We start from the raw sequence: 19,826 nt of genomic DNA, 5'->3' as shown, positions 1-19,826 counted from the left end.
CACACCAGGAACCCGCACACCAGGAACCCACCAGTAGCTCAAATCGGCAGCTGCCGCTCATTTGAGAGAGACAATTATGAAGCTGTTTTTAGCTCCGTTTTAGAATTTTTTTTTCAGTTTTTAGGTGGAAACTCTTGCCCCACGTTGGGCACCAAATGTAGATGTAACCAACCTTCTTATTAAATAAGAAACACAGAACCAATGCAAAGAAAAAAACCAAGAGGTCAGAGCTAAGAGCTAAAACCTTACCCTTCCTCCTGCAGTGGTCCTACCTCTCTGAACCAGAGCTACCCCTGTGTTAAAGTCTTTATATAGAGTTCCTGTCCTGCCTTCTCATTGGTTGTAAACCCAACCACATGACCACCTCCTCACGGCCTGTCTGTATAGGCCTCCAGGTTTTCCATGATTGGTATTAAGGTTAAAGGCATGTGTATCCAATAATGGCTGTATCCCTGAACACACAGAGACTTACCCAGCTCTGCCTACCAAGTGCTGGAATTACAAGCGTACGCCACCACTGCCCTGCTTTCCTATGGCTTGCTAATAGCTCTGGCCCCCAGGCAACTTTATTTATTAACATACAAATAACATTTTAATACAAATAAAATATCACCATATACCATAGCTACCAATGCTGGTTTTAAAGATGAAAATGAATGCTCTTGTGACGCAAGGGATGTTTGAGAGTGAATTATTTAGAAGCTGAAAAGTGAAAGGAATAGATTGTTCCCTAGGACCTCTGGAAAGGAATATAATCCTATCAAAATGTTATTTTTGTCTCTGAGATGCATGTTGAAATTCTGATCTATAAAGCAATAGGCTAATAAGTGTATATTGTTTTAAAGTACAAATGTCCTGTGTGTATAAATTAATAGATTTTTTACAAATTAATTAATAAATTTCATTACAGCATTTTTCTGCATATTTTCTGTGATCTTCCCTCCTTGATTCCTCTGAGCCTTTTGTTCCCTTTAGGCCCTAGTAGTTGACTATTCCTGTTTCATGTCCTGTCTATCCTTCCTCAAAATCTGTTTACCTTTATGTTGTCCCATTTAGTTTCATGTCCTATTTTTCATGTCCCATATTTCCACCACATACACACATATTAAAAACTAGTATCTGCATATGAGAGAGAACATGCAGTATTTGTCTTTGTAAGTCTGAGTCACTTCATTTAGTAGTTTCCAGATCAAATTATTTTCCTGTGGACCTTAAGCTTTATTTTCTTTATTGTTGAATAAAATGTTATTGTGTATATTAGCCTTATTTTCCTTATCCTTTCATACGTTGATGGGTATCTAAGCTAATTCCATGTTCTTGGTATTGTGACTAGAGCATTAATAAACACAGAGATGCAATGCAAATATCTTAGTGGTAAAAATCTTTTGGGTACATTCCCCACAATGGTATAGCTGAATCAGATGTAGTGCTACTTTTTATGTTTTAGAAGCCTCCACATGATTTCCATAGTGGCTGCAGCAATTAAAGTCCAATCAGTTCTTCTTTCCCCATATCCTTATCAGCATTTTTTGGCTTTGTTTCCTTGATGATACCCATTCTGACTAGATGGGGATGAAATCTCAAAGTGGTTTAATCTTATGCTTCCCTGATAACTAAGAATGTTGAATACTTTTAAAAATATTTATTGGTAATTTATGTTTCTTATTCTAGAATTGTCTGTTAAGTTCATTAGCCTATTCCTTAGGTGGAAGTTTTGTTCTCTGGTGTTTAATTTTTACAGTTCTTTATGTAGTTTACATAGTAATCCCTTTTCTGAAGAAGCATAGCTGGCAAAGATTTTCTCCTGTTGTGTAAGTTAAGCCATTGTGTTTTCAGTGGTTTTTATCTCAGCAACAGAAAATCAATACATATCACAAGTTAGAAAATGTTTAACCTATGTATTATTGATGTATTAGAATCAACAAAATCCAATGTATTTATTTTGTATATAAAACTGAACTTCCAGGCCTGGAGAAACAGCTGCCAGTAAAATTCCTGTCATGAAAGCAACCTGACCTGAATTCATATCCCTAGCACCTAGAAAAAAAAAACTGGGCATGGCAGCAGATATCCTATAACCCCAGTGCTGGTGGATCCTTGAAGTTCAAATCAATTAATTTTAGGTTCAATGAGAGACCCTGTCTCAAAAACTGAAGGTGGAAGCAATCAGGAAAAATACTTGACATCAGCCTCTGGCTTCCCCATGCACATGCACACACCAATATGACAAGTACATAAGCCACACACACCACACATACACACATAAATCAACTTCCCTTTGAAGAATACAAACAATGCCTTGGAGAGAGGAAGTGGGCAGCATTAGACAACAGTAAATACATGTTTTTCTATCACTGTGGCCAGGAAACGAGCAATCAAGACCAACTATGGCTGTTCAAGATGGTCTCAGTTTTCATTTAAAAAAGAAGAGGAGGCAGAAGAAGAAGAAGAAACTTGAAGAGCTACTCATGATCATCTGTTGATCCCCAGTAAGAATTAATACCTCTGAGTTTGCCAGTAATTCACATAAGGGCATTCCAGAATTTAAAATGCTTCAGAGCAACAAAGTCTATAATTCTATCAGCATAGCCCAGTCTCTTGAGAGTGATGGGTGAATCACAGCAGATTTTCAAATGGCACAAAGGACCCTGGGGGCAATGGTTAAAGGACAAAAATAGCAAGTACCAAGGGAACAAGGATCACTCAAGGCAGGATACAAATCTTAGCTCCCTGTTCATCTTCCAAAACCTCCTGTCTGCCCTGCCTGGAGCCATTCAGTACCCATGTTCAAAGCAAAATCACCTTCTAGACATTTCACAGGCCAGTTAAGAATGATTGGGTTAAATTCCATTTCAGTCAAAGAAAGGCATTGTTCTGACTCAGGCACTATTCTTCAAATGTCGTGCTGGTGGAGGTTCTATCTACAAACTTTTGACTACTGCTGCTAAAATATGAAGTTGAAAGATATGTGAAAATTTTTTGACAGAACATTTAGCATGCTGATTTTTCTTACTCTCTTCTGCGGTTTTTATCCAATATTTTTTACACCTATTGCCTTTCCAATTCTATTTCTTCCAGAGACAGCTTCTTATCCTAAAGAAACAGCATTTTCAACACAGAAGTTACTGGAAAATCTTACCATAGAGTGGTATAGCCTGTATATCTTACTTATTTTTAGTTTCCCAATAAATAGTTGCAAAAGGGCAGTAGAAGTATAGAGACAAAAAAAAAAACAATAATGAGGCAACTCAAGGTTTTTTGTTTTAAATGTAATAATAATAATTTAATAATAACAATAAAAAATACTGGTTTAAATAATAATAATAATAGTAATAATAATAAATCAGCCCCTTGGAGTCTTCATAACCTTTATTTCTAAACACCTATGAGATGAGATTGAAGAATCCCATGGAACTGAAGGCAAGAAAATTACAGGGTACAGTTCACTCAAGGTTTTGGTATCCAAAACCCATGGTGTTGTTCTACCCTTTTCCAGTGAAAAGTCAAGATCTAGACTGGATTATATCTGTCCTGAATGACATAACTAGCTCTCTCTCTATAGGGACATTGACAGCTGCTGTACAGATTATGCAGTTCTTAAACTGTGTAAGGACCAACACTTGAGAGAGAAGGGTATACATATATGTTGGTGTGGGGGAGGCTGGGTAGATGTGGGAGGGTAAGGAGCTGTGAATGAGTGTGGGGGTGGTTGTGAGGGTATGAATTGGGGAGGGGATGTGAGTGGGGATTGGGTGGGTGGGTGTGCATGGGAAGAGAAAGATTGAACTGTGTGAAGAAGCATCACATAGGTATCTCTTGAAGGAGATGACACCCCCCACACACACACCCTGAACAACAGGGACTTCCTCCTGGATTTCAGATTAGGCACCCCTAATCTGGTGGGGTGAAAACCCCACCCAAACACCCATTTTCACAGAGAGCTCCTTTATTAAGTGGGGAGGAAATGTTAAAGTGGCTGCTTTCTGACTCAGGCAGAAAAACAGCAGCCAATGACCTCACAGGTGTCATTCTTAAGAAGAGAAAAGGGGGAGGTCTGTGTTAGAATGGTCTAGAATGTGGTGGCACATTTTGATTGGGTACGTTAATTAGGTGAGCCAAAGGGATTGATTGCTGGATTTTAACTCTTTGATAGCTGGACCTTGGCAGTCAGCCTCAGGAGGAGGAAGTGGCCAACTAAGGGCCACCAACTAGACCTTGGGCCTAGCTTCAGATATATAATCTGATGGTTTTTAGCAAGGCAGAGGGAATGGGAGAGAAGGGCAAGGCCTGCCAGAGCCACGCTCCCCACCCTCGAGAAGGCCAGAGTCCCTTCACCTGTTACAGTGTGTGCATGTATTAATATGGTGTCCCACTAAGTAAGGTCCTTTCTGATGAAGGGTGGCGAGAAAATGTCTTCTTTTGAGATTAGTTACATTTCCAGTAGTTTTAGTACACAATATTTATGTTTTCGTGCATATTATTTAAACAATTTTTGGTCTTTCCAGTTTTGAAAACATTAAAATGTTACTTTTAGGTAGATATTGACTTGAAATAGTAAGAGTAAGCATTCATGTCTTGTGATCTTGGAAGCTTTCAGGTTTTCACCATTGAGTATTATGTGGACTGTGAGTTCTTGCGGATGACTCTTATTATGTTTGTGTCATATATTTATTCTTAATTTATTGAGAATTTTTGTCATGAAAAGTTGTTGGTTAGGACAAGTTGGAGACTTGGTGCCATTAAGAAAGGTGGTCACCAATTGCAGCACACAGAAGAGCTGGCCCTGCACCTCACCCAGGCAGCACTATAGATCAGACCCTTTGCCCTTTGCCCTGAACCTCACCTGGACAGCACTGTAGATCTGACTCTTTGCCCTGAACCTCAACTGGACAGCACTGTAGATCTGACCCTTTGTCCCGAACCTCACCTGGACAGCACTGTAGATCTGACCCTTTGCCCTTTGCCCTGAACCTCACCTGGACAGTACTGTAGATCTGACCCTTTGCCCTTTGCCCTGAACCTCATCTGGACAGCACTGTAGATCTGACCCTTTGCCCTTTGCCCTGAACCTCACCTGGACAGCACTGTAGATCTGACCCTTTGCCCTTTGCCCTGAACCTCATCTGGACAGCACTGTAGATCTGACCCTTTGCCCTGCACCTCACCTGGACAGCACTGTAGATCTGAGCTGGCCCGAAGGTGTGAGAGTGGGAGAGCTGGCCCTGCACCTCACTGGATGCAGAGCTCAGGAGAGTGGGCCCTGTACCTCACCTGAGCAAAACAATAGAGCTGACCCTGGAGGTGTGGCTGTGGAGCAGGCAAGCCACCTGAAGGCATGAGAGCGGGAGAACTGGACTGACTCCTGCTGCCTGCTGCAGTGGGTGAACTAGCTGGGGCAGTGCTGGAGAGCTTGCCCTGGTGACCATGAGGAAAAGCTGGCAGGCTGACTAACTCAACTGCAACCAGGGCCCAGAACCAAGGCTATGAGTTGGCCCACCCCAACATCCACTTCATCTATGAATTGTTGGCGCATGTGATGGGGCAGTACCTTCAGATTCAAAGCTACAGGATCTCCATGACACAAGGCAACAACAGTAAATCCAAGAGGAGTCCCAGTGAGGGCCTAAAATTGGCAGTGTAGCAGAAACCAGAGGCCTCAAACCAGACCAATGACTCATTGAAGTAAACACTTACAAGGAAAGATATGTGGTCTAGAGGGTAAACTGTGTCACTGTGCCACACTACAGCTTCCATGCTGAGACCTTTTTTTTCTTTTTTCTTTCTTTTTTTTGTTTGTTTTATTTGTTTTTGTCTTTTGTTTTTCTTTTAAATTTTATTTTATTGGGGGAGGTTGCAAGGACAGAGGACAGTTATAAAGGGATGGAGAGGTGAATGGGATTGGGATACACGATGGAAAATCCACAAAGAATCAATAAAAAGTTTTTAAAAGAAGAGAAAAGAAAAGAGAAGTGGTAAAATCTCTAAGAGAATGGGCCTAGTGGGAAGCCCTTAGTTAAGAGTTCTGCCTGCATAGGGAAAGCTGGTGTCTGGTTGTTGTAAGTTGTAAAAGACTGAGCCTAACTCTGAGGCTTTATTTCAGTCTTACTGCCTTGAATTGTCAATTGTTTCCACCAGAATGCTCCCACCATTAGGTCCTCACCAGAAGCTTAACCAACAGAGCAACCCAAACTAAAAGCTTCTAAAGCTATAGAGTAAATAAACCTTTCTTCTTCACAAGTAGGCTGCCTTGGGCATTTCATTAGAGTACTGAAAAACTGGTTGATACAGGCAGAACTCAAAAACTCATGAGGTAAGTCAGGAAGGGGTTGGGGCAGATAAGCCCAGTTCTCTCCTTCATATATTACCTCTGTGGAAGATGAGGAATGGGGCTAAGGAATTGAGAATGTTTATAGAAAAATGCCTCTCTGTGGAAACGGACTGAGTTGGGAAGAAGTATTCTCTTGTTTCTCTGATCTTTATTTAAGGATTAAATGAGAAAATTCATATAAAGTGTACTCATTTAAGAGGCATTCAATAAACAGTAGCTATTCTTACACTGTATTTTCTACTAATGATACCACATTCTGTTGTGGAATATTATTTTTGTGTTGCATTTCTTCCTACTGCTTTTGTTAACAATGCAAGGATGTGTTACCTTTATTTGATTAAATAAAATTAACCTTCAAGTAGGAGGCTGAGTCAGCAAGTAGCTGATAGGAAGCAGGTGAGGAGGAACCACCTGTAGCTAGGGTTCTCCAGTGGGGCTGAGAGAAGGACGCCCAGTTTTTCAGAATACACAGGCAAAGGGAGAAGGTGAACTACCTGCTATTCAGGCTCTCTGAGCAGCAGAATTCCACCTCAGCCTTTGAATAGTGAGTTTTTTAGAGGGATAGAGATCTAGTTAAAGTTTCCCTTACTAGCTTTGAAAGAGTGGGTGCCTGAGGGAACAGGATTCCCTCAGGCTATGACCCTTGCCACTGAACCATTGCTGGTAACAGTGGAGGTGCAATCTCTGATCAGGACAGCAGTTGCTTAAGGGACAGCCACTGTAAATAGTAAAAACAGTCAACAACAACATTCATGATTTCACAGAATTTGGACCTGTGATACTATATAAATCAACTCATCTAGCAGTGTTGTGCTGATTAGAATGGCCTTTTAAATGTTTTTACATTCTAGATTCTAATTTTTATTATATGTGACTTTTTTCCAGGCTGGGTTGAGCCATGTACCTTGCTGGTGTTAGACAAGTGTTGTCTGACTCAGCCATACCACTATCCCTATATGTAGCTAACCCTCAAGACCTAGATGGATTTAAACTGATATCAAAGAATCAAGCACTTTTCCTTTTACTTGGCATCCTATTCTATAAAAACTTTTTCTCCACTAACTGTGGAGCTTGTCTCTACAGGTGTGAGTGGATGCCTGATTGTCTATGCACGGGCCAGATTCTCACAGCACCATTAGTATTGTATTATGGGACCTTTTGTTCAAGAAAGTTGGGGCTAAGTGACCGGCAGGGTATAGCAGCTTTTCTTATCACTAGATGCCACTTTCTAACTCTCGTCTTTAGACAACCTAGGATCTGTTTACATTTTCTCTTAACCAAAACCATTCTCAAAGCTATTATGTCTTTCATGTTATGACTCCAAGTTAAATGACCATAAAAATATGTTGTATAAAACCATAATCTTCCAGGATACAACTTGTTCTCTCAGGCACACTCAAAACCACAGTAGTTCATGTCCTGGGTCATCGAGTAACTCCAGAAGTAAACTGAGCTGTAAATATTAAACCTTTCTCCAGAGGTATAAATAGCCTAGCTAAAGATGGCTGGCCATGAGCTGATGGAGAAGTGGTGGGAGGGAGGCATCTATCTCTTTTTACCAGGTGTTCAGTGACAATCCCCATGTGAACGTTTGCCCTCCATGGCCCAGAAGCCTCTGCCAGCATCTATTTTTCCAGCTACTGTATGCCCAAATAATTGATAGAGTTAAGTGAATGCTGGTCCCTCTTTTTATCTTGTTCCCCTCAAGTGCCTCAGCAACATGAGGCAATTCATCTTGCTTGTGAGCAGTGCATGGATTTCTTTAAAGGAAGAATTTAGGTTTCTCTTTCTGTTCAGAAATGGGTAGTTCGTAGTTTATAGCCTTCAAAGCCCTGGTTGGACAGTGAGACCAACACAGAAGCAGGCCCAAGAAACTCCCCTTTCACTGCTTTTCCCATCTTCCTCCATCTCCCTTTGGAGACAGAGCCTACTGCAAAGGCTTGTGGGTTTTTCTAAGGATGTTTCTTCCACAGAGATCACATTCAGCTCTTTAACAAGGAAAATGCCACTGTAATTAGTGGCTCTTGGGAACCATTTCTGAACCATTTCATAAGAACTCATTGTGGGATCAGCAGCCTTGATCAGAGTGCCCTTGTAGAATGCGGACACTTTTAAATCACTTGGAACACACTGAAACCCTCAAAAGGACACCTTATGTCTTCTAGATCAGGAGGACCCACGGCACCGTATACCAGAGCTGTGGTTTCTTTCCACTTTTGCATGCTTACCTCCAATGTGTGAGCTTCCGTTTCTCCTGAGCATTCAAGAATGTTCTCTGCTATACACCCAGTAAAGCTGTTGCAAAAATGAAGGATTACCTAGTTGCAAGGAAGTTAGGCGTTCTAATAAGAAAGTCTCTTTTTAATAATTTCCCAATTAGAATTTATTCTCTGCTATCCCTGGTGGTCAGGACACAATGTGTGAATTAGTCAGATATTCTGGACCCTTGTTTACTTTAGAGATGGTACATTATCTTAGGGTTGACTGACTTACAAATAGTTAATATAAAGCCAAAAAGAGCACTGTTTCTTCTATTACCAACTAAGTCAGCTAGGGGCCTTGCAGGTACTTCCTACTCAGGACTGAGAATAGCTGTTAGGGTCTATTGACTATACACATCATGCAGACTAGGAAAGCATGACTAATTAATGCAAGAAAACAGGATTTATCACAGCACCCAAGTATTGATTCAAAGAAGCCAACAGAGCCTCATCTGTTTTCATAACTTCAGTTAAATACACTAAAATTGGAGGGCCTTCCCTTTCACAACTAAAACAGCTATGAAGAAGGAGGAAGGTAAAAGAAACATGTTTTGATAATACATTGTTGGGGAGCTTTTGTTATATGAGAGCGATCTTCAATTTTAAAGCATTTAAATGCATTTGTGGTATTTTTAATCCTAATTTACAACAATTTACATTTCAAAACAGATCAACTAGAAAATATCAAAAAGTTCATGTTAAGGAAAGGTTGACAAAAAAAACAAATGGAAAACCTGGGTACACATCAGGGTGCTACAGCTTGTATGAGACCAAGGTGTCCTAGCCAGGTAAACCTAAACAGTTTTCTAGAGAAGCTCAAACCCTAAACTTCCTGCTCAGCTTTTTATAATTTTTCTAACCCCCCCCTCAACTCCTTTAGATTTTTGAAAATAAAAATCTGCTGTGGATATCACTCTGTATAAATAAAATGCTGATTGGCCAATAGCCAGGCAGGAAGTATAGGCGGGACAAGCAGAGAAGAGAATTCTGGGAACAGGAAGGCTGAGTCAGAGAGATGCTGCCAGCCACCGTGATGAGAAGCAACATGTTAAGATACCGGCAAGCGGCCGGGCAGTGGTGGTGTACGCCTTAATCCCAGCACTCAGGAGAGGCAGGCAGATCTTTGTGAGTTTGAGGCCAGCCTGGTCTACAGAGCGAGATCCAGGAAAGGCACAAAGCCACACAGAGAAACCCTGTCTCGAAACCGCCCCCCCAAAAAAAGATACCAGTAAGCCACGAGCTACTTTGCAACTTATAGATTAATAGAAATGGATTAATTTAAGATATAAGAACAGTTAGCAAGAAGCCTGTCACGGTCATACAGTTTGTAAGCAATATAAGTCGCTGTGTTTACTTGGGTGGGTCTGAGCGGCTGTGGGATTGGCAGGTGAGAGAAATTTGTCCTGACCATGGGCCAGGCAGGAAAACTCTAGCTACAAAAATCATGTCAAAACTTTGCAACCACAGCTTTTCGGGAAAGTGTCCACTGCACAAAGAACAGTTACACACTGTTCTGTCCATCTGTTTGCATGTTCTTCACTGAGAACTTAATGTGGGGAGTGATGCACTTGGAAAAGAGAGGACCGGATTTCTATTCCAGTTCTCTGGTGGTTTGGGGATATTCTACCTCTACTTTTTTGTCAATTGCAAGTTGTAACTCAGAATTTGCAGAAATACAAATTTAAAAGATAGTTGAGTCTACCCTTGAGGCAGGAAGAGCTTTAAAAAAAGTCTTTTTGATGACACCATCCCCCAAACCTGCAGTCTAGCAGACTGTCCATTTGTGGCTGTGTACTTCTCTGACATTTATCCTTTCCATTATGACCATTTGTGTTCACTCAATTCTGTAAAGACTACCTAATTTTGAAATTGTTGAAATGCACCTCAATATCCCCCAGTATGTATCCTTACTAGCACCATGTTCTACTTGTCCTAAAGTGTCTGGGTGTCCAGCTGCAGCTCATCATGTTCTGAGTCGGGCACATTGGTCTTCCCTATGGAGACAATCAGGGTGGGGAGCCAAGAAACCTATTCTAGGCTTAGCTGGGCCCAAAGCATTTCTCTATGTGATAGTAACTGCTCTTAAGCATTAGGAAATTGGTTGCATTAGCAAATGACATGGATCTAATTGATCTAAGAAACAAAACACAAACTCTCTTACTGTGCTGTGACTGGCAAGCAGAGAGGCCTGGTTCTCCTGCCTTCTGGGTGGAGAAATGGAGCACAAAGGACTTTAAATAAGCATTGTTCACCTGTGCCCTGACGTGTTCATTGTTCTGAGCTGTGTCAAGTCAGTCAGGTGTTAGGAAACCTACTGGGGCTTGTGTATTCAAAAGAAAAAGGTGTTTCTGCATGGTCAGTTTTCTTTTTATTTTCATACATGAGTACTTTATTTACATCATTTCTACCCCTCCCTCCCCTCCAACTCCTCCATGCCCCAGTCACTCTTAAATTCAAGAACCTTTCTTATGTAATTACATTTACATACACACACACACACACACACATATATATATATATATATATATATATATATATATATATATATATATATACCTCCCAAATTATTCATGTGGTGTTGCTTCTATGTATTTATGCAAGTATGTATCTTAGGGTTTCACTGCTGTTGGAGAGGAAAGGATTTATTTAACCTTACAATTCTCAGGTCACACTTCATCACTGAGGGAAGTCACAGCAAGATTTCAAGACAGGAATCTAGAGGCAGGAACTGACTCAGAGGCCACACTCTTGTGTGGCTTTCTGGCTTCCTCCTCAGAGCTTGATCTGCTTGCCTTCTATACTGGCTGGTTTGTGTGTCAACTTGACACAAGCTAGAGTCATCAGAGAGGAAGGAGCCTCAGTTGAGAAAATGTCTCCATGACATCCAGCTGTAAGTCATTTTTTCAATTAGTGACCAATGGGGGAGGTCCCAGCCCATGGTGGGTGGTGCCATCCCTGGGCTGGTGGTCCTGGGTTCTACAAGAAGGTAGGCTGAGCAAGCCAGGGGAAGCAAGCCAATAAGCAGCATCCTTCCATGGCCTTTGCATCAGCTCCTGCCTCCAGGATCCTGCCCTGTTTGAGTTCCTGTCCTGGACTTCCTTCAGTAATAAACAGCAATGCTAAAGTGTAAGCCAAATACACCCTTTTCTTCCCAACTTGATATTCAGTCATGGTGTTTTGTTGCAGCAATAGAAACCATAACTGAGATTCTCTCCTCCCAAATGACCCTTTCTTGTGTCCATTGACATAAAACTAGCCAGCGCATCTGGTATTGTCTTTGTGCACATCTTGTTTAGGCAAGTTTATTGTTGAGATTTCATGGGTGCAACTTCCTTGTCATGTCTAAAAGACAGTGTCTCACAGAAATCCTGGTCTTCTGGCTCCTATAATCTTTCTTCCCCCTCTTCCACGATACTCCCTAAGCCTTAAATGTAGGGTTGTGTTTTAGATGTACTAACTGGGGCTAGGCATTCCACAATAACTTATTCCCTCCATTTTGGATTTCCTTCCAGTTGCGGATCTCTGTAGTAGTCTCTATCTGCTACACAAAGAAGATTCTTTGGTGAAGAGTAGGAACTACACTTATCTATGGGTATAAGTAAACACTGAAAATACAGTCAGAAATTATATTGGTTTTAGAAAATAGCAGTAATTGGGTGTCCTCTCAGGTATATGATGTGTCCAGCACTGGTAGGTTTACAGTACCAGGCACAAATCCACTCCCATTGATCTGGACTTCAGTCCAATTAGAGAGCTATTGGTTGCCCCCAAGATAAAAGTACCAGTATTGCCCCATTAGGGATATTCTATTCCATCAGGTCAGTTGTGGTGGTTCACAGACTTCACAGCTAGGGAGTACCATTGATGGTTTTCCTCCCTTGACAACTTGCATAGCACCAAATCCTGTATTCTAGGTGTGTAGTGTCTTCAGCAGTAGGATCTTATCTTCAAGTTCTGGGAGACAATTGAGGCAATGGCAATAGCCTTTATTTTGCAAGGAGTCCCTCGGATCCCTGTGACCAACAATGCAAAGAGAACTTTCCCATGCCTGGCACTAGGATTTTTGTTAAATAATTTGTGGCTGTTGCAGAGGGAATGTTATCATTCTGTGTGGTATAATTCCATTTAAACTCTCTCTCTCTCTCTTTGCGTGTGTGTGTGTGTGTGTGTGTGTGTGTGTGTGTGTGTGTGTGTGTGTGTGTGTTTATGTATGCATATACTATTATGTATTTTAAGTGAGCTTATAAAAGAATGTTTCCCTATGGCTTTGTCAAGCATCCTTGTTTTTATTATCTCTGCTTCTCTTCCATGCCTCTGTCAGTTTCCCTGTTCTGTTTTCCCCCTTCACAGTACCTGTGTCCTACTATCCCCTACTCTAGAGTTTGTACACACACACACACACACACACACACACACACACACACGCACACGCACACGCACATACACACACGACAGTTCCTTTCTATGTTCCTTATTTCTTCAGTTGCTACAAGTAACTACAAGTTATAATCAAATCTAAAGATTTGATTGGGAACTAGGATCCAGAAAAAAGAGAGACCATGAGGCATTTGTCCTTCTTGGTCTGGGTTACTTTACTCATTATAATATTTTCCATTTCTATCCATTTAACTGAATTTACTTTTTTACAGCTGAATAGATTCCATTGTGTATATGTATCACATTTTCATCAGTTATACTATTTCTTGGCATGTACAGCGCCCCCTACTCAGCCATGTTCAGTGCTACTCTAATGACAATAGATGGGAAATGGGAAAAACTTAGATGTCCTTCAACTGATTAATATATATATATATAGAAAATATTTTTGAAATATTCAAAGTAATTTAGAAACTTTTCAAATATAATTTAGACACAAAGATCTTCTGCACTGTCCAAAATAAAATTAATTCTGTTCATGGAAACCATGTTTTTTTTAGATTGTGGATAATCTGTACTAGATAATGCTGTAATGAGCATGCTATGTACTAAGTGCTAAGAGAAAGCCAAGATGTGAAGATATTTTCAATTCACCAGCTCACTGTATTTAAATCCACCCCAAGTACTTGTAATTTATTGTATAGTCATAACAAAATTGGCTCTGAATGCTACCAAATTTGAATCTCTCTTTAACTAGATTTGTGCCATTGACTAATGGTAGTGGTATTGACTGCTACTAACTACATTTTAGAGTATAGGGCCCAGATATTATAATCCATTTTCCCCATTCACATGTATTTTAGTGCCTGTTTTGTTCAAGACATTGTTTTACATTCTATAACTATGACAAATGACCAAAGTTTCTTTTCTCGGGAAGTTAAGATTTTTATTTGAGACAGCAGCTGTAAATAAATAAACTTAGCAACACACAAGAGGAACAAAGGTTCTAAGCTAAGTATAAACAACAGCGATGAGGGCTCTTAGAAGGACAATGTTCTAAATGAAAAAGAATTTGGAACTAAGTATGACAGCATGTGCCTGTAATCACAGAAATTCATGGGCTGGGGTGGGAGGATCATGAGTCAAAGCCAGCCTGGACTACATATCCAGATTGTCTCAAAAGAAAAGAAAAAAGGCATGGGGACATAATGGTTCAGTCAGAAAAGTCCTTGATACACAAGCAATAAAGATCAGAGACTGGATAAGTGGGGATGTAATGTATGAGAGAAGAATAAATTTAAAATATAAAAAAAAATAAAGGTAGACAGCAACTGAGTAAAGACATGACATTGACCTCCAACCTGCCAACCTGCACATGCATCCACGAGTGCATGAATGCACACACACACACACACACACACACACACACACACACAGGGGGAGGTATCCATATGCAGTGATATTTGAAATATAGATAACAATTCTCTTCCTAGCTCTGTTAATTTCCATTAAGTCTGCATTGTCGCACTGTGCTACTGTGGTTTGCAGCCTTTTTTTTTTTTTTAGCAGAGCCACCTAAACAAGGATAACACCATTAGACATGCTAACATGGATAAGGACAGCTCAGGAAACCTCAGCCCTACACAGAGAACTACAGGCATCTAAGGAATGCTGAGAATAAGAGAAATGGTCTCCTCAAGAGCACAGCAATTAGTTATCCAATACCAAATGGTCAGCCCTGAAATCATATATATGTGTGCAGCTTTATGCATACTAAGCAGGTTGTATTTATGTATTTAGGAATGTATAATGGAAATGTGTATATATATAGATATATATATAGAGAGAGAGCTATAGATAGAACACACACACACAGAGAGAGAGAGAGAGAGAGAGAGAGAGAGAGAGAGAGAGAGAGAGAGAGAGAGAGAAACCAAGAATTTGAGTGAGAGCAAGAGTTCTTGGGAGAGTTTGGAGGGATGAAAGAAAAGAATATATGACTGTAGCTAGAGTTTTCCTGCCTGGCCCACAGTCGGGACAAATCTCTCTCACCTGCCAGTCCTACAGCCGCTCAGACCCGACCAAGTAAACACAGAGACTTATATTGGTTACAAACTGTACGGCCGTGGCAGGCTTCTTGCTAACTGTTCTTACAGCTTAAATTAATCCATTTCTATAAATCTATACCTTGCCACGTGGCTCGTGGCTTACCAGCATCTTCACATGCTGTTTGTCATCGTGAAGGACTTAAATAGTCCAAGAGAATTATCACCTGAAGCTGAGAAAGAATTGGCCTTGGTAGAAGAGAGATTTGTCCCGACTGTGGGCCAGGCAGGAAAACTCTAGCTACATATGACGTAATTATAATTGAAAATACATATATGTTTCAAAAATGAAATAGAATAGAGACTAGAATAGAAAGTATCAATGGGTGCTACATATGATAAGAATTTCAAGAAATGTCTGGACACTGGAGATGGGAATCACAATGTTATTTTTCCCAGAGAGTCAAAGTCAATCAACACTCTGATATTCTCCATGTTATCCTAATCCCTTATCTGGCTGCTGTCACTGCTCTTCAAAGCCAGCATTGAATTGGTATCCTGCAGTGTGACGATTCCTTCTGGGCTGTTTGCAATGGAAGGCTTCCTGCAAACATACACAAAAATTCAATTTCTTAGAATTTTTCTCCTAGCTAAATCTACGTTACCTTATCTCAGAGTGCATGGGCTCATGTAGTCCAGGCCCTGAATTTCTCTGCTGCAGAGTTCAGGGCCTGCTTTTCTGTTAAGAAGGAGGGAGTGGGCAGGAAAGGGTACTGAGATTTGCTACTCCCAAAATCAAACATTTGAAATGTTTGACAAACAATAGAAAATTTTTTTACAACAAAATGCTTAATTCTTTCTCCTTTTGTCCTCCTCTCTCTAAGCTGCCTGTCTTGTGCTTGGCTGTATGATTTTCCCTGATGGCTGGGATTCAGATGAAGTAAAACGGATGTGCGGAGAAAAGACAGACAAGTACACTCTTGGGGCCTGCTCTGTCCGCTGGGCGTACATCCTGGCTATCATTGGAATATTGGATGCCCTGATCCTCTCATTTCTCGCATTCGTGCTTGGGAACCGACAAGACAGCTTGATGGCGGAGGAACTGAAGGCAGAAAACAAAGGTAAGAATACTTAAGGGACTCTTAGTGGATGCCTCAAGCACAAAACATAGCCCAAAACAGCAGCCCTTACTCTTGCCCACCAGGTCCTCTTTCCCTAAAGCTCTCATTTGCTTCATGTTAATGCCCTGGAGTCTAAAACTTCTCCATAGACTCAAGATGTTTGCAAGACTGAAGTACAGCATTGCATTTTCTCATCCTTCTGAGGCACTCTCTAAGTCCATTGTGACTATTTAAGTATTTTTCCAGTTTCCTCTTCCTTCTCTCTCTAATGTCTTAAGTATCAGGAGTTAATGACTAGGAGGCAACACTTGGGGAAGGGTGTCTGTTTGAATGTCTGGAATGTGCTTCCTCTCTGTGGATACAGCTATTTTTCCAGAGTGAAATAAATATCTGAGAAATCTCTCACAACCATCACAACCACTGGATTTAAATTCAAACTCATTCTATCAGAGAGAGAGAGATTCCCACCCCCAAGTAGCTACAGAGATTACAGTAGTACCCCAATTGGCTGGACTTTTCAATGTGTTATCTGGGAAACCAACTGCTCAGATTTCTTCCCAAAAGGAAATTGTCTACTGACATGCTAGGAAATTGAGAAAAAGAATAGGACATTGACTGGTGTCCTAATACAACAGAGTATATTAGAGTAGGTGACAAAGAGTTAGTATGTCATTATTCAAGGTGAAATCTTATAATTTTTCTTTCATATTGCTAAACCTATTCTTTGCAGTAGAACTTTAATGACAAGGATTTGTTATAGCCTTAAATTTGTTTAATGTGTTTAATTCCTATGAAGTTGGGGGTTCCTTTTGTTGGTGGTTGGTTGATTTTTGAGATAAGGTCTTGCTCTGTAACCCAGATTGACCTCACACCCCTGATCTCCCTCTCCTCATGCAGCCTCCTCAATCCCCAGACTGAGCTGTATGCCACCATGCCTGGCTCTGGTGTTATCTTTAATCTTTATGCTTTGTAGTTACATTATTGCCATCAGCTGAGTGGCTCCTTCTAGCTTTTTGTTCTTAATAAGAAGCTAAATCCATCCTTGAATTATAAAACTTAGATATTACTTCAGGTAGCTGCTGTGGGATGTTCTGTATGTTAAATGTGTTGCTCTGATTGGTTAATAAATAAAACACTGATTGGCCAGTAGCCAGGCAGGAAGTATAGGCAGGACAAGGAGAGAGGAGAATTCTGGGAAGTGGAAGGCTGAGGCAGAGAGAGCTGCCAGCCACCACCATGAGAAGATGTTAAGATAGTGGTAAGCCATGAGCCACGTGGCAACTTATAGATTAATAGAAATGGGTTGATTTAAGAAAAAGAACAGTTAGCAAGAAGCCTGCCATGGCCATACAGTTTATAAGTAATATAAGCCTCTGTGTGTTTACTTGGTTGGGTCTGAGCAGCTGCAGGACTGGCGGGTGAGAGAGATTTGTCCTGACCATGGGCCAGGCAGGACCAGGAAATCTCTAGCTACAGGTAGCTGTTAATTTGAAGCATCCCTCACTATTTTTAACAAGTCCTCTAATGTAAGCATATTATCCTGTACATGAACATCTCATGTAATGGTCACATAGCCAGCTTCACAGGTAGCCATCACTGCCCATGCTTGTCAAGTAGGAACATGAAAAGGTAAATGGAGTCACCAAGAGGGCAGCAGACACCCAGAAACTTTCAGTCCCTGGTGTATAGACACAGAATGCATTATTTACTTAATCCTATCAAGAATGTTCTAAGCACAAAAATAACTTCCACAGGGAATGCTGCTAAAACTTCCTAAAAACAGAACTACCAGGGCTGGAGAGATGGTTCAGTGGTTAAGAGCACTGGCTGCTCTTCCAGAGTACCAGGTTCAATTCCCAACACCCACATAGCAGCTCACAACTGTCTGTAAGTCCAGTTCCAAGGAATCTGACACCCTCTCACAGAGTTTATACAGGCAAAACACCAATGTGCACATTAAATAAAGAAATCTAAAAAAAAAGCCTTTCCCTCAGAATTACCCCCTCTCTATATAAAAAAACACTCAATATGAAGGTAACAATTATGGTTTTATGCCCCGTCCCGCAGGCCAGGTTATTTGATGAGACCCGAGGAGGCACCTCCTGAAAGATCAATGGGGGCGAGAGAGAAAGGAGACCAGGCGCATAAAGGAAGACAAAGTCAGTCTGAGTCACGTCAAGGTCTCGTTTATTGCAAGGGGAATCAGGCTTATATATGCTAGGGGCTAGGAGAAGTAGATAGGGGTATGGAAAGTTAGTAGGAGGAAGTTAGGGTAAGGTAGGGTTCAGGAAAAGGTCTCTTTGTTCCAGGGCCTGATCAACGGACCATACAGCAAACCATTATGTTTCAAGGAGCTGATCAAAAGGTACATACTGTGGTCTTATTGAAAAATGGTTGCTATTGAAACTGTTAATGGAAGGCTAGGTACACAGCTTTTTCCCATGAGAATTGGTTAGGCTACTTGGCTCCTGACAATTCCCCCTTCTTTCTATAAAATGGCCAAAGCAGGCTTTGGTCATAAATCAAGAGGGCCCCTGTCTTAGGCTATATGGAGTGCATCCTGTGGCTGGCAACGTGCCATGTTGAGCCGGTCTCTGGCGACCTCTGTACGTTGTGCTCCCAGCACAGGTCCCATACTATTCCCGTCATTGAGTACCCTCTAGCCTTTAGTTTTAAGGGGTTTTTCAGGTTCGTAGGCCACTGAACCTGAGCCTTTCACCTGTTCCGATAGTTTCCTCATGAGTTTCTATCCGATGGTAGTGTACTGAAACAGTTTTTGATAGGGCCGAATCAATCTGATTTTTGATGAATTGTGTTAGTCGTTGAAAAGCCCAAGGACCAAAGGTAAGGAGGAGAAGGAAAATGATCAAGGGGGCCAGGAGGGTGGGAATCAGAGTAGAAAGCCAAGGGGACCCCTTTAGCCAACCCCCAAACCAATTGTTTTGATTTTCAAAATCACGTTTTCTTTGTGCTAATCTTTCTCTTAGTTTATCCATTGATTCTCTAACTACCCCAGTGTGATTGGCATAAAAGCAGCATTCTTCCTTCAAGGCTGCACACAATCCCCCCTCCTTTAAAAATAGTAAATCCAGACCTCTTCTATTTTGTAACACAACCTCAGAGAGCGAGGTTAAAGATTTCTCCAGAGCAGAAATGGATCTTTCTATGGCCTCTAGGTCAGTAGTCATAGCCATTTGTAACTGCATAAGGTGGTTGCTCTGCACGAGGGCAGTAGTTCCTGTACCAATTCCTGCAGCGATGCCCCCAATACCTAACAATAGGGCAATAGTCATAGACACAGGTTCTCGAGTGTATCTGCCTCTCTGCTCAAAGAATTCCATCACTGAGCTTTCTTGATGATAAGTTACACGAGGCCATAACTGGACCATCACACAAAATTCATGGGAATCATCAAATATCTGAGCAGATATGCAAGGGGTCAATCCTGTGTTACAGGCCCAGTAGGACCCGTTGGGTGCTTCGAGATAATAGCTCCCTTTATAAGGTGTCAGAGTTTGTTTACAGAGGTGACTATGGGTCGATGGAATCTTGTCCAAACAAGAACCTTGTCCGGAGACTTCAGAGAGTGTTAGTTTATGTGGCTTAGTCTGACACCTATTACTCGGGGAAGTGAGGTTATTGGCAGCAGACTGAAAGGCAATTCCTTCATAATAAGGGGGACTGGAGGTAAGGC

At 41.2% G+C, this 19,826-nt stretch overlaps 1 protein-coding gene across 9 annotated transcripts in view; it reads left to right on the top strand.

Moving 5' to 3' along the window:
• Positions 1-19,826, top strand: part of Lhfpl3 (LHFPL tetraspan subfamily member 3) — a 634,521-nt gene that overhangs the window by 362,961 nt on the left and 251,734 nt on the right. For all 9 annotated transcript variants that reach the window (XR_008214591.1, XR_008214587.1, XR_008214590.1 and 6 more), the window contains exon 2: positions 15,896-16,132. Coding sequence is in view for 3 of the 9 variants with exons in the window: in XM_052721823.1 (XP_052577783.1) it covers positions 15,896-16,132 (237 nt within the window). In the remaining 6 variants the exon portion in view is untranslated. The remainder of the gene's footprint in view (positions 1-15,895; positions 16,133-19,826) is intronic.

The sequence above is a fragment of the Peromyscus californicus genome, unplaced genomic scaffold (genome assembly GCF_007827085.1).
Source record: "Peromyscus californicus insignis strain IS unplaced genomic scaffold, ASM782708v3 Scaffold_6__1_contigs__length_162567912, whole genome shotgun sequence".
In the NCBI taxonomy this organism is placed as follows: domain Eukaryota; kingdom Metazoa; phylum Chordata; class Mammalia; order Rodentia; family Cricetidae; genus Peromyscus; species Peromyscus californicus.
Note: the sequence above shows the minus strand (reverse complement) of the source record. Positions and strands in the feature narration are given on the sequence as shown.